Source organism: Schistocerca americana, chromosome 11 (assembly GCF_021461395.2).
Source record: "Schistocerca americana isolate TAMUIC-IGC-003095 chromosome 11, iqSchAmer2.1, whole genome shotgun sequence".
Taxonomy (NCBI): Eukaryota; Metazoa; Arthropoda; class Insecta; order Orthoptera; family Acrididae; genus Schistocerca; species Schistocerca americana.
Window position 1 is genome coordinate 44,556,523 of NC_060129.1, and position 15,280 is coordinate 44,571,802.

The 15,280-nt window shown below is 42.5% G+C and overlaps 1 protein-coding gene across 1 annotated transcript in view; it reads right to left on the minus strand.

Annotated features, from left to right (window-relative positions):
• Window positions 1–6,858: 6,858 nt before the first annotated feature.
• Window positions 6,859–15,280, minus strand: part of LOC124553589 (prostamide/prostaglandin F synthase-like) — a 40,162-nt gene continuing 31,740 nt past the window's right edge. Inside the window, exon 5 of the mRNA XM_047127443.1 lies at window positions 6,859–10,453. Within this exon, the coding sequence (XP_046983399.1) occupies window positions 10,326–10,453 (128 nt within the window). The 3' untranslated portion in view covers window positions 6,859–10,325. The remainder of the gene's footprint in view (window positions 10,454–15,280) is intronic.

Genomic DNA, 15,280 nt, shown 5'->3' on the forward strand with positions numbered 1-15,280 from the left:
ATAAGGTACAATTAGTTATTAAAGTTGTGCACATGTAAAAGGATATGGGTAAGATAAGGTATTTGCTCCAGTTACTCAACTCACTACTATGCGAACTTTTCTTTGTGTGGCAAATGAAAACGGCTATCGAACAAATGGACGTACAAAATATGTCGCTACATGCAAAACTGAAGACATTTGTTCGGAAGTGCCTCGAGGTGTACAGCAAAAAGACATGTATGTAAACTGAATGAAGTCTTATATCGAGTGAAGCAGTCGCCAAGAAACTTCGAACAATGCAGTTGAAATTTCATGAAGGCAATTAGTTAATGACAATCTGAAGTTTGTTGAAGTCTGTCTGAAAGCTCTGAGAATTCTAATACTTTTTTGCTGCGTCACGATCGTGATATTCTAACTGATAACAATTCTAACAGCAAACAGATTTTAAGGAAAAGATAAAAACAAAATTCTGAATGCGAGAACTCTGATTTAAAAGCCTTCTGGGAATTAATAGAGAATCGAAGGCAAAATGTTTCTTATAGTCTATTTAAAATTATTTAATAGTTGAAGTCTGTCAGATGCCACTACGGTGTTGCTACATTGGCTGCTGGATACTTCTGAGTTACACGCAAATGTGGCAAGTTACTTCAGGAATGCTGTTAATGTGTAACAGCTGAGCAATGCCGGAAGTGACCACTGCAAGGTATATTGGTAATGCGACACACTGTCGACAGCTGATTTTGAGGGGCCAATGACTAAACTGCAGCAGATGACATGTTTTGTAGCCCTGAATTTAAACTCTTGTCCTAAGCTATCACGACAACCCCATGCATAACGTAGCCGAGAAAGTGACAGTTGACAATCTACCGTACAACTAAACATCACGATTGCTTTGTTCACAGCTATTAAAGCTAACCTCTGCGAATCACAGAAAAAGTTCAGTTCAGCACTAAAAGCAAACTGTAATTTCCTGCTATCATTGGCTACCTGAAGCCATCCTCTCTCTGGCTACATGAGCCGCTGCGTTACCAACCGATGAACAGTCTTTGTTGGCACTGTGTTGCTGCTTACAGATAACACTGCCAGATTCCAGACGAAAAAAGAATGATGGCAGAAAAATAAGAGCAAAAAGAAGTCAATACAATGATAAAATTGAAGTGGCAAAGAACTAGAAATTAAAAAAATTACATTTAAACCAATTAAATGAATAAAAATGGTAAACTCTTAGAGTTAGAAATAAAAAAAATAAATTTCCACATCATTTGCAATGATTCTAACCTACGAACTTAAACATGAAGTACAGCACTGAGTCATGTTGTCATATTTTTTTTACTGTAATCACCTAGTCACAATGATGAATTGCAGCCTTCAAAAACTTGATTTCGTGTGATGATGTACAAAGCTTATCTGTCCGATTATGATAACCACACATATGATGCTGCATCCCGTCGTGCGTGGAAGTATCCAGTAATGTTTCATTAGTGGTGTGTGTGTGTGTGTGTGTGTGTGTGTGTGTGTGTGTGTGTGTGTGTGTGTGTGTGTCAAGTGAAGTGGACTAATTGAGACAGTTTGGTAATGCAAATAGTTCAGGTGTGACGTCAAGTGCTCTGAAGGAAACCAGCTCAGACAGAGGAAGTGTCACCTATCAAGTAATTTTAATCAGACTACAGTTGACATGGATCATCAAAACTTATTGAAAAGATTCAATACAGAAGACTGTAAGCCTTATTAAATGCTGATGCAAGTCAAATCCAGGCAAGATACTTGTGGAGATACGGTTGAAAATACACCGTACAGAGGTTTACGGAGTTGCTTGACAGCTATGACTACACATGACCAGTCATCAGTGCATCCATAAACTATTTTGGTAGACCTCAAAATAAACCCATAGAACTTTACTGAAAAGGTTCTCTTACAAATATTTAAGGAATACTTTTTCTTGGCCTGTATAACAAGAAGAGAAAGGCAAAAGCTCGTCTTTGCTATGTTCATTCTGATTGGGGACGCAAAGAGGACCTAAGATCTACAACAGGATACATACTCCAGGTTCTAGGAAATACAATTTGTTGAGTTGCAAAGAGACAAACTTATTTCACTGTCTTCAACAGAAGCAGACTATAATACTCTGCAACAACTAAAATGGAAACTGTGGCTTAAGAACCTTCCAAGGATTTACAATATTTGTAAAGACTTCAGCAGTTTATATGGACAGACAGTAATGCATCCAATTACAGTTGATAATTATGTGGATATTAAATACAATCTGATATAACACTTGTAGAATGAAGGATATCTAGATATGAAATTTATCATCACCAAAGAATAAGTGGCAGATATCTTAACAGAAGAAATTCTGAGTGTACAGTTAAATAGACTGCATCCTAGCATGGTGATGATGACACTGCAAGATCCTTTGTGCTTTAATGTTTGTGCTACTAATCCATCACTAAGTATGTGCCATTTTTTTACAGCCACTAATGCAGTTATCGAGGAGGGAAAAAGGGGAGATTGAAAACACAGACAATTTTATAATTATTTTGTGACTAATTTTCTCTCCGCTTTGATAGATTCGTATTCTGGCTCTGTTCATACTTCAGTACCTTTCCAGTAATGGTGGTTGATATGTAATTTTAATATCTAATAAAAGGCCTGTAAACAAGAAAAGTAAGAGGTTTGAAATCAGTTATTACAGCAAATAGATTCTATCACTGTGTGATCATCTTCAGTTCTTCTTTCCCTTTCGCTTTTGTCCCGTAATTTCGGCAGTGTCGGTGTTGTTACAATCGGATTTGGCACGGTTAGTTTGAAGGGGTGGCCGGATGCCCTTCATGCGACTACCCTGTACCCTCCGTGATGGAATCAGTGTACCCAAACTGTCTGTTAGGGAGACGTGGAAAACCGCCTAAAAGCCACAGCCAGGCTCGGGCCCAAAACTAGGAACGGTATATAAATAGACACTATTTGCGGCTGGCTGCAGTGTTTCACGCAGTGTAGCACGCATATTGTTATTTCCAAGACGGTACTAAGTTATTGCACTGTTATACAGCGATATCATTTATAAAACAAATATTTGTGAATAAGTCAACCTCGGCTGTATCCGCATCACAGAAACACACCGAATGAACTGAGTTCAGAAGCTACAGTTTTTCAGTAAATTTAAAAAGTTTATTTTTCCTAAGAAAACAAATATTTAATAGTGCAACTATTTGATAACATACAGCCACATTAAATACTCACATATATTTGTTTTATAAATATCTCTTGCATAATTAATATGTAAATCATTAATGGAAAATCTCATATAAAGATGTGAAACAAATACTAACAAAGAGATAGAGGGGCTGGCCAGTACTTAGCTCAGCTCAGTACAGCCGATAGATACACAAAAAACAGAACTGAAAATTTACGTTCCTAGCTTTCGGAACAAATGTTCCTTCATCAGGGAGGAGAGAGGGGAAAGAAAGGGAAGAAGAGAAAGTAGATTCAGTTACTCACAACCCAGGTTATGAAGCAACAGGGTAAGGAAAACAGGGAGGGTAGCAAGGATAGAGGCATGATTGTCAGAGGGAGGCCAAAGATATTCTACTGTAAGTACTGTGCCAGCTTCAAACCAAAGAGGATGCATACAGAAGTAAAGAGGTATATAGTATAAAGATAAACACAACTATGTCGGATGAAAAGATGCGTGAACGGCTAAAGAGGAAAGGGAAAGAGGAGAAGACTGAAGAGTAAATGGGAGGGAGGTGGTTTAACGTAGGTTCAGTCCAGGGGGATGGCGGGATGAAAGGATGTGTTGGAGTGCAAGTTCCCATCTCCACAGTTCAGAGGGACTGGTGTTGGGTGGGAGAAGCCAAATGGCACATACGGTGTAGCAGGTTCCTAGGTCCCTAGAATTATGCTGGAGGGCATGCTCCACTACTGGGTATTGGACATCTCCTAGGCGGACAGTTCGTCTGTGCCCGTTCATGAGCTCAATGAGTTTAGTTGTTGTCAAACCAATGTAAAAGGCTGTGCAGTGCAGGCATGTCAGCTGATAAATGACATGTGTAGTTTCACACGTGGCCCTGCCTTGAATTGTGTATGTTTTACCAGTAGCGGGGCTGGAGTAGGTGGTTGTAGGGGGATGCATGGGGCAGGTTTTGCAGCGGAGTCGGTTACAGGGGTAGGAACCGCTGGGTAGAGAAGGTAGTCTGGGAATATTGTAGGGTTTAACAAGGATGTTACGGAGGTTAGGGGGGCGACGAAAAGCAACTCTGGGTGGTGTGGGGAGAATTATGTCAAGGGATGATCTCATTTCAGGGGTTGACTGAACCTACATTAAGCAACCTACTTACTCTTCACTCTTCTCCTCTTTCCCTTTCCTCTTTAGCCATTCACGCACCTTTTCATCCTACATAGTTGTGTTTATTTTTATACTATATACCTCTTTACTTCTGTATGCATCCTCTTTGGTTTGAAGCTGGCACAGTATTTACAGTAGAATATCTTTGGATTCCCTCTGACAACCATGCCTCCATCCTTGCTACCCTCCCTGTTTTCCTTTCCCTGTTGCTTCATAACCTGGGTTGTGAGTAACTGAACCCACTTTCCCTTCTTCCCTTTCTTTCCCCTCTCTCCTCCCTGATGAAGGAACATTTGTTCCGGAGGCTAGGAACGTAAATTTTCGGTTCTGTTTTTGGTGTATCTATCGGCTGTACTGAGCTAAGTACTGGCCAGCCCCTCTATAATTAATATGTAATAGCTTTATATCGTTTTTGAATTAATAATACCTGTGTACCTGTAGAAATGCAGCATCATTACATTTGAAATTCTGTTACTTGTGTTTACACATGTGCTACACAATGGGAAGTGTCTGTATGTCCATAAACATGTTTACTTTCACTGTGCTTCAAAACCACGCATCCATTAATACAGATGTTACGTTATTTTTTAGTTTGTCTTAGTTTTCTAAATTTATAATTACATTGTGTCACTGTAATGTACCACTGTAATCTTAACAGGACCACAATTAACCCAAATTTCGATGGGGGTGGTGAACGGTACTGCACTGTATTCAGCAATTTACGCGTGCCTTAGAGTTAGCACACATTATATCTATCGAAAATCTTTCATTTGTGCAACATTTAAAGGTGCGAGTAATTTGCTTCACGAAAGCACATTCCGACGGTGAGGGGTTGAGTCTTGTATTTAATGGGATCTTAAAAACTATGTTGTTCTCTCCCACTGCCAGATGTTCAGGGCAGTGCACTGTGGACGGCTTCGGTCAATGTTCGACTGTTGACTGAAATTTCAATACAGTTCTTACATCACGGAAGTAGAAGAAAACAAATGAAATTAAATTATGAGGCTTCATCTCTTTCTCTGATGGAAAATGTTTTACAAAAGAGCCGACACAGAGCTAAAATAGTTTTGTCATTTGACAGTGACGACTGCAGTCCTGTCGAAATCGTTGTCCTGTGAAATAAGAACGTACAGTTTTGACTAGTCACAGATATAAGAAAATGTGTGCCTCAAATGTGTCTACTAAATACAATGCCTCTAAATGATTAAGTAATTATTCAAAAAATATTTTTGCACAAGCAGCACTTACAATATAGTACCGACTGAGGTAGAGAATCGAGTGATACCGATATTGTAGCAACAGAAAAATTACAGTAGTACTTTTTTTGTTCTAAATATAGATTGAGAAAGATATGCCAACAGCATCTCAGAATTCAGAAATTATCTTGGCATTACAATTCCTCGACATTACGTAATCGTGTAGTATACGGTAAGTTCTCTACATATTTTTACGATTTTTTAAATAAAGAAAAATGTAGTATTGTAAAAGAATCACAGTTCCGTATTACACCAGACGACCACAGCCCGTGGGCACGGCACCGACCCGGGGATGGGTCCCGGTCTTCCGGCACTCCGGAAAGACGTGGCGACGTTACTCCGGACGTCACAGTTCGGGGAGCCACCGGGTACGAGTTCGGGTGGATGCCGGTAGCAATCGAGGGAACTGTCGCGGCACGTCCCGCACCGTGCCACTTTTCCGACAGGACGCCGCTCGTCTGCACTCGACTACTGTTTCTACAAACTGTCCAACTTACGTTGAAGTACAACCGGCTGCCAGTGAGATCCACGATCTGTCCCCGACAGAAGGACGTCAAATCCCGCCCAAGTGCCAGTGTACGGGATATCGAGGGCAGGTCGGGACAGTTACGGGCCGACTTGTCTCGGGACACGGTACGGCGGCTTTACAACACCCTTCCCGATCGAATCGGTGCGTGAGTGGCGACCGGAGGGGAGGGGATTTGCAATGTGCAACATTGCACTGACAAGCGCACTCGTACTGCCGAGTTCTGTGCAAATTATTCCACTTTTTAGTGATCGCAGAAATAACATTGTGTATCCTCTCGAACTACAAAGTTTCATTTTGTTTCCTCCCCTCCTCCTGGGTGTTCTACATTTTGTATATGCAACAAATTTTTAATGTGGTCAGTGTGTATGTGATAAACCTAACAATGAACAGCACTATGTCCTCCAACCTGGACCTGCAGGATACAGTAGCTACTCGAGATCGCAGGTTGCCAGAAACTCTCGTCACCTAATTTTTAAATAAAAAATTACAGCAGTGACTTCCCTCACCCTCAACTTACCTGATTGTGTCGCAAGTCGCAGGTGGCCGAAAGCGACCACTGCAGCACCACAGTGGAGTGGCCGTGTCGTGTTCTTCAGTTTGGCGAGAAATATAAGTGTCTATTACTCGTCCTAAATTGACACTTTTTTATTACTCTTCTACAAAATCCATATGTGTACCAGAGCAAATTATGAAGAACATTTGTAATTTTGTTAATAGTCTGTGCTGAGGGTAATTAGTCTAGTCTAGTCTAGTCCATGTGAAAGACATTTATTGGAAGAATATATGACATAATACAGTGCGAAACTGAAACTAAAGAGCTACATCAGTATAAAAAGTATATAACAACAAAGCTTCAGAAACACCGCAATATAAAACATATCCATAAAAAAACTCATCAGTCTTCATTTATCAAGAGCAAATGGAGGTATTCACATCCAAAAGTGTGTGTCCGAGGAGCAGCCTAGTGTGCATCTGTCAAAATTCTAAATATCACTCTCAGACTCTGCATTATGCTCGCTACAAATGGCCGAGACAACTGCTCCCCGACACGGGACCCACTTTTATCTTTTACTGCCTCCGAACAGTGTTTTTAAAAAGACTACCCAATATAAGAATACAAATGCTTCGAAAAGAGCTTTACAAATTGTGCCCACACATTTTGTGATGTAAGTACCTAGCAGAGCTTAGACAGTCTTAACTGCAGTACACTTAAACTGTGACCGATGAACGAACTAAAACACTTAGTTGAAGAAATTGCCACAACAGATACTCTTAACCTCAAATGAAATCCTTGACACTGTTGTGGCTTAGCAAAAAAGTTGGACAAAATTAATGGAACATTAGTAATGTAAATATAAAATTCCAGTAGGGTTCAAATGGCTCTGAGCACTATGGGACTTAACATCTATGGTCATCAGTCCCCTAGAACTTAGAACTACTTAAACCTAACTAACCTCAGGACAGCACACAACACCCAGCCATCACGAGGCAGAGAAAATCCCTGACCCCGCCGGGAATCGAACCCGGGAACCCGGGCGTGGGAAGCGAGAACGCTACCGCACGACCACGAGATGCGGGCTTCCAGTAGGGTAATACAAGAAAATGTATATCATATTCTGCTATTTTGAGAGAGTTGCTGACAGTATATGAAATAAAATAAAAATTCACATCTAACATCTAAACACTGACAACATAGCTTGAAGAATATAATGGTAATAATCACTAGGCTCATTTTCACTATGTGTAAACATGATCAATGTCCTGCATATTACTTCAAGAAACAGTCACATACACCATAAGACATGCCTCTGGCAACTGAGAAGTATCTGTAAGTAAACAAAACAGTAAAAGTTTTACATCTCATCTAAGCAGATGTCTGCTTCTCCCACAGCATCTTCTGCTGTGTATGTTTCAGTCCTCTAGTGAAAATCCTTCCAGCTTCAGGTTCTTTATTCCTACGTTAGAGGCGAACTACAAAATTTGGTATCTGTAGTTAGGGGCGCAGTTATCTATCCATCTGATTCCAATAGCCATTTTACTGATGGACCATCAATGTTCCCCCAAATGTCACTGTAGAAAGACTCATACTGAAAATTAACTTAGTATGAACCTGAACTTCAACAGAATTTTAGAGGCTGTTCACGGATTTTTTTCCGGGTATTTTGGTATAAGGGAAAGTTACATTGTACTTCGATGTGACGCATAATGATAAATCTTAAAAGGCAGCAAGCGGCACTTCCGGCTCTCCTGTGGGAGCTAAATGCATATTCTGAAGGTGGAACTCGTGTCTAAGAATAGGATGAAACGAATGAAGAGAATATTATTAGTGACAGGCCACGTGGTCTAGTGGTGAAGTGCGCATCTGGAAACCGGGAGGTTGCTGCATCAAATCCCGGTCAGACCACAGAATTTCAGTCTGCTTTTAATCTAGCCTTCATGTCTCAAACACTGTGAGACTTCACCCGGAACAGGCAGTTCACATTCCATGTTAAACTGTAGGTCCCCTTTGCCCAGTTGAATAACTGAGGTACATTAGGGACGTAATAAGTCCCTACAGAGGTACCCAACCGCAAGACTGGTCATTCAGCTCATATAATTAATTTTTTTATTACAATATAATTGGATAGATAAAAAAATCTACTCACAAGGTGGCAGCAGGATGAAACGTGTAGAAGTTAAGGAAATTGTAATCTTTTAGTGCTAGTGGCTCCCCCCCCTCCCTCTGGCAGAAGGACGACGAGGGATGCAGGAAATGGACTGACAAGGTTTAGGAAATAAGCCGGTCGAAGTATTACGCTCTCAGGTTTTCGAATCTCGTCCGATGCAGTCCCCAACAATCGGTCTTTCCTTCTCGTCCCCTGCGGTACGTCTGCTCCGACCAGGGTTCCAGACAACTTTTCAGTAGCTCTCCACATTCCGTAAACCTTGTCAGTCCTTTTTCTTCATCCCTCTTCCTGCACCTTCCGCCCATCTTACAGAAGGTGCTACTGGCCTCAAAAACTTCCACATTTCCTCGAATTTTGTGAGAGTTCTCTCCCGCTGCCACTTTGTGAGTAGACTTTTTATCTAGCCAATTATATTATAGTTCTGAAAATTAATTATTATGTTAGCAAGATATCAGTCTGAGCAAACAACAGAGGTAAAAGTAAAGTGTACGGTGAATAATTTAAGAAATAAAGGTAAGAACTTGCCGAATAGCAGAGCTGCCGAGTCATCAATAGACACAAACAAGCTTCACAATACTGATAGGTTTTGGACAAATTCTTCTTCAGAGAGACAGGGCACGCACGCGTGTACACACACCACATGCCTGAAGAAGAATTTATCTAAAAGCTAGCATTCTCAACATTTTTTGGCTCAAACCTCAAATATACAGCGGGCATTTTCTAATTTCATTTATATTCCACTGAGGACCTTACATTACCACGTGCAAGTACTATGCTACAAAAATATGAAACTGCTTGTTCCTGGAAAAGTGATATTTTCATGTCCAATTAAATTTATCATCATGCAGAGCAAGTAATTAAAGTATTTTCCACTTGCAATATATTTTATGAAAGTGAAGCTGCAATTCATTTTAGATAGTATAACATTAAATTTACTCACAGCAGTGTGTATATAGATAATAGTTAATCACGTTATGGAAGAGAATTATTAAGATTTGGTTTAGAGATGACAATTTAATAAGTAATTGCCGTTAGTGATAACTTTAGAAGTAACAAGCCAACTCTAAATATGTGAGTGTGCGCGTAATGAGGCTGGCAGAGCCACCAGACAGACAGATGTTAGCTTTAACAGTCGACACCTGAGCCTCGCTCTCAAGACAGTTCCAGCTAATATCTGACCGTAGCCACAAGCCACGACGCAACACTCCTTTCCCAGACAGAAATGCCCATTTCTCAGGGCAACCAATAACTCTAGTCCTTCACATAAAGTGGGTGGGAAAAACACAGACGCAACCATTTAACGTAACGAGTCACACACAAAGTTCGCCGAGAACTGTCGACCTTCTGATACGCTCTTTGGAGATTGAACTGCAGAATTTTTGCATGCTTACACACAGGAAAATGATAAAAATCTGGAGTCGAGTAATACACAGAGAAATTGTGTCACACAGACAGGTACAGGGGACACAGTGGAAAGATATATGTATATATACACACACACATGTAGACAGGAGTAAAAGGTGGTTTTGTCACAAACCCTCCCCGATGGAGAGCTACTCGGTAGCACTGGCAGCCTGCTGCTTCTCGGGAGTGCCGGCTGCGCCGTTCATCTCGCACTTGCCCTCCAGCACCTTCGTCCCGTCACTCGGAGACTCTGCCTTTGTCTTCTCTTCTGTGTCACCTGCAACAGCCCAAGGGACTCCTCAACTTTGGTGGCACTCCGTAACAGTCAGTTGTTAGATTCCAACATCAACTGATAGCATTTGTAGATTTTTGGAAAATCTTTTGGGTATGTTGACTGGATACACCCAATGAAATTCCAGTGTGTGTGTGTGTGTGTGTGTGTGTGTGTGTGTGTGTGTGTGTGTGGGCGCGCGCGTCACAATTTACAGGCTCTCAATAGTGAGGTAATTAGCGCTCTTGTAAATGTTAAGAGAAATGAATGTGGATGTTGTTGTGGTCTTCAGTCCAGAGACTGGTTTGATGCAGCTCTCCATGCTACTCTATCCTGTGCAAGCTTCTTCATCTCCCAGTACCTACTGCAGCCTACATCCAACTGAATCTGCTTAGTGTATTCATCTCTTGTTCTCCCTCTACGATTTTTACCCTCCACGGTGCCCTCCAATACTAAATTAGTGATCTGTTGATGCCTCACAACATCTCCTACCAACCAATCCCTTCTTCTAGTCAAGTTGTGCGACAAACTCCTCTTCTCTCCAATTCTATTCAATACCTCCTCATTAGTTATATGATCTACCCATCTTATCTTCAGCATTCTTCTGTGGCACCACATTTCAAAAGCTTATATTCTCTTCTCGTCCAAACTATTTATTGACCATGTTTCACTTCCATACACGGCTACACTCCATGCAAATACTTTCAGAAACGACTTCCTGACACTCAAACCTATACTTGATGTCATTTAACCGTACAGTAAAGCTGCATGCTCTCGGGAAAAATTACGGCTGTAGTCTCCCCTTGCTTTCAGCCGTTCGCATTACCAGCACAGCAAGGCCGTTTTGGTTAGTGTTACAAGCCCAGATCAGTCAATCATCCAGACCGTTGCCCCTGCAACTACTGAAAAGGCTGCTGCCCCTCTTCAGGAACCACACGTTTGTCTTGCCTCTCAACCGATACCCCCCGTTGTGGTTGCACCTACGGTATGGCTATCTGTATTGCTGAGGCACGCAAGCCTCCCTACCCACGGCAAGGTCCGTCGTTCGTGGGGGAACGTGGATAAAATGGCTAAAAATGTTATCACACAGAGGAGAGTAAACCTACAAAATGACACACTCAATCACTCACTCCCACCTCACTCGTGTTAACACACTCTCACACGTCATAAGACTATAAAGAAAGGGTGAATGGAGTTATACCTGGGATGAAATTTTAAGTAAAACAAAACAAGCTAAAATATCAGCACAGGGATAAGTAACTGGCTGATCACTTACCAAAAAATATGGATCAGCCAGTCTTTCGGTTAACACATTAAGACCACCTGCCTAAAATTTTAGTAAACAATTTTGACACTCAAATAGATTTAAAACTCGCACAGCATTTGTGTGATCGTCACTCAAAAATAAGGAGCAGACCAAGAGGTAAATCTGCCAATTCCCTCAAATATGAAGATAATATGTGGCACACAGTGCTCTGTACGTAACTAGCACCACATACCGGAAGGCCCTCTCGCCAGAGCGAGAAACCGTGCCTTGTAGGGCTGTGGCCTATTGCAAGACGAGTAAAGAGCAACTCGTCCCACCTGCATAGCTAGAAGGGATGTGAGCTACAGTCGCGTTGCGGTATTTTCTAGATGCAGCTACTCTCTGTCACTTCCAGCTACTCTTCCACCGACACGCGACTCCGTGCCTCGACAGTGAGGCGGTATTATGCGTGGGGACGTGCACACTGAACTGAGTGACAATCTCTACACGCTGCCTCCACACTGAGAAGAAAGTGAGACAAGAGTTGTAAGTTGTCTCCAATGTGACTCAATCTGCACACATAGTGAGCAGTACAGGAAACCGTGTTGAAATTTGAGAAGATAATTATAGTGCAGACAGAAGAAAAATTACCAACGGTACTGACTTTGAAGAGTAAGTGAACACAATGCATACTGTTGTGAAAAGAGGTTTTAAGGTGAACACAAACAATAGCAAAAGGTCAGTAATGAAATGCAACTGAATTAATTTATGCAATGCAGAGGAAATGCGACACTGGAAGTAATTAACGAGTTTTGCTATTTGGGCAGCAAAATAACCAACGAGAGGTAGAGAGGATGTAAAATGCATACTAGTATTATGAAGAAAATTTATTCTTAAAGAGGAGTGTGTTAACACTACATACAAAATTACTTTAAGGTATTTGTCTTGATAATAGAAGTGAAGGACTCTAGCAGCAGAGAACAGCATAGAATCATTTGAAATATAGTGCTATAGAAGAATTTTGGAAATAAGATGGGGAGATTGAATAACTAATGAGGACATACCGAAGCAAATTTCAAATTGTAGATAAAAGAAATTCACAGTAGTACTTGACTAAAACAAGGGATCGTCACTTGGTAATACATCCCAGGGCATCGAGATATTTTTTTTTACTGTGTGTGTGTGTGTGTGTGTGTGTGTGTGTGTGTGTGTGTGAGTGAGTGAGAGTGAGAGAGAGAGAGAGAGAGAGAGAAGGTGTGCGAAGGTGGGGGGAGGAGGTAGAGGAATTGTTGCAGAAGACCAATGCATGAATGCAACAATACTGACTGAGAAACAAAACACACAGTGCACCTTAAGTAATTTCACAAACCTTATGAGGCTGTTCTCAGAACAGACCAGAAGTAAACTCTGCAGATCTTTGTATTGACTAACTATGTTGATCTAGCAATCTGAAATGTACATGTACTAACAAAGAATTACTGTTTCTTCAGAAAAATTGGATGATTTATTCAAGAGAGAGTGTCACAAATTGAGCATGTCAATAACACACAGGACCATGCAATGAGAGATGATGCTAGCAAACCCACCCGTGAAAACTCCACTGACCCATAATCATGGAATTTAGCAAGAAGCAAGGTTTCACACTATAATCAGAGCAAAAACTCCAAAGTCATGAATTTGTTATATAATAACATGAAAAAAGTCATTTGTTATCAGACTGACTGGGAAAACCCCTTTTTCTCAGAAACAGGTAGATGTACCAAGTTTAAACTTATGTCACTTATTAAGGTCTATGGTCTCTTGGCAGTATCACAAGTGTTCACTTCCAAGTCATTGCAATAAAAAGTTTCACCAACAGCCTTACGATACTTCCCACTGGTCTAAAATCGTGAATCTGACATGAAGAAAGGTGTCACAGTGCAAGTAAAAGAAAATTGTTAATTTTTAATCGTATCACAGGAAAAAATATTTCTTCTGTCACTAGTTATCGGTTGGTTGGTTGGTTGGTGGGATTAAAGGGACCAGACTGCAACGGTCAACGGTCCCTTTTTCCAAAAATTTAAAACCACCCAAAGAGAATAAAAACGAACAGCAGGAAAGACGTCAGACAAGAAATACGCCGACAGAGATCAGACAAAACAAATTAAAACAGAGTGGTTGGCCGACCATAGATGGTGGTGGTGGGGAAGGGGGGGGGGGGGGGGGGGGGGAAGGAAAAGCCAACCACCGAGAACACATTACAAACTCAGTTTAAAATCGGAGGCCAAAAGCCAGAATCAACACTAAAAAACAGAAACACTCAGATTAAATGATAAAAACCCCCTGCCCGAATAAAACGCGAAACTAAGCCAACCACAGCAGGGTCATCTGTTAAAAGGGCAGGGAGCGTGTCAGGCAGTGCGAACGTCTGCCTGAGCACAGCTAAAAGCGGACACTCCAATAAAATGGGGACCACAGATAAAACGGAGCCGCAGCGACACAGAAGTGGGTCCTCACGGCGCAATAAGTGGCCGTGCGTCAGCCGAGTGTGCCCAATGCGCAGCCGGCAGAGGACAACAGACTCCTGGCGGGAGACCCAAAGGGACGACCGCCACACACTTGTCATCGCCTCGATAGGGCGAAGTTTGTTGTGCACGGGCAGGTTGGACCATTCAGTGTCCCAGAGGTCGAAAATGTTGCGACATAATAGTGCCCACAAACCAGTCGCCGGGAGGCCAATGTCCAGCGATGGTGTACTGGTGGCCTCTTTCGCCAGGCAGTCAACATGTTCATTGCCCGGGATACCGACACGACCGGGGGTCCACACGAAGACCACAGAGCGGCCGCAACGGGCGAGAGTATGCAGGGACTCGTGGATAGCCATCACGACGAGAACGAGGGAAACACTGGTCGAGAGCTCGTAAACCGCTCAGGGAATCGCTACAGATAACGAAGGACTCACCTGAGCAGGAGCGGATATACTCTAGGGTACGAAAGATGGCGACCAGCTCAGCAGTGTAAACGCTGCAGCCATCCGGCAAGGAACGTCGTTCGGAATGGTCCCCTAGAGTGAGCGCGTAACTGACACGACCGGCGACCATCGAACCGTCAGTTTATACGACGCCAGAGCCCTGTTACGTGGACAGGATGGAATAAAAGTGGCAGCGGAATGCCTCTGGAGGGACCGAGTCCTTCGGGCCCTGTGCCAAGTCGAGCCGAAGGCGAGGGCGAGGAACACACCGTGGGGGTATACGCAAAGTGGCCAGGAAGGGAGGCGGAACAGTGAAAACCCTAAGCCCGGCGAGAAGCTCTTTGACGTGGACCGCGATCGTACAACCTGACCGGGGCCGACGTTCTGGCAGATGGACGACCAACTGCGGGAACAGGAGACGATAGTTTGGATGCCCGGGCAAGCTAAAAACGTGGGCAGCATAAGCGCCCAGCAAATGTTGGCACCGTAACCGCAGGGGAGGGACACCTGCCTCCACTAGGATGCTGTCCACAGGGCTGGTCCGGAAGGCACCTGCAGCAAGTCGTATTCCGCTGTGTAAGATTGGGTTCAGCACCCGCAATGCAGACGGGGATGCTGAGCCATAAGCCAGGCTCCC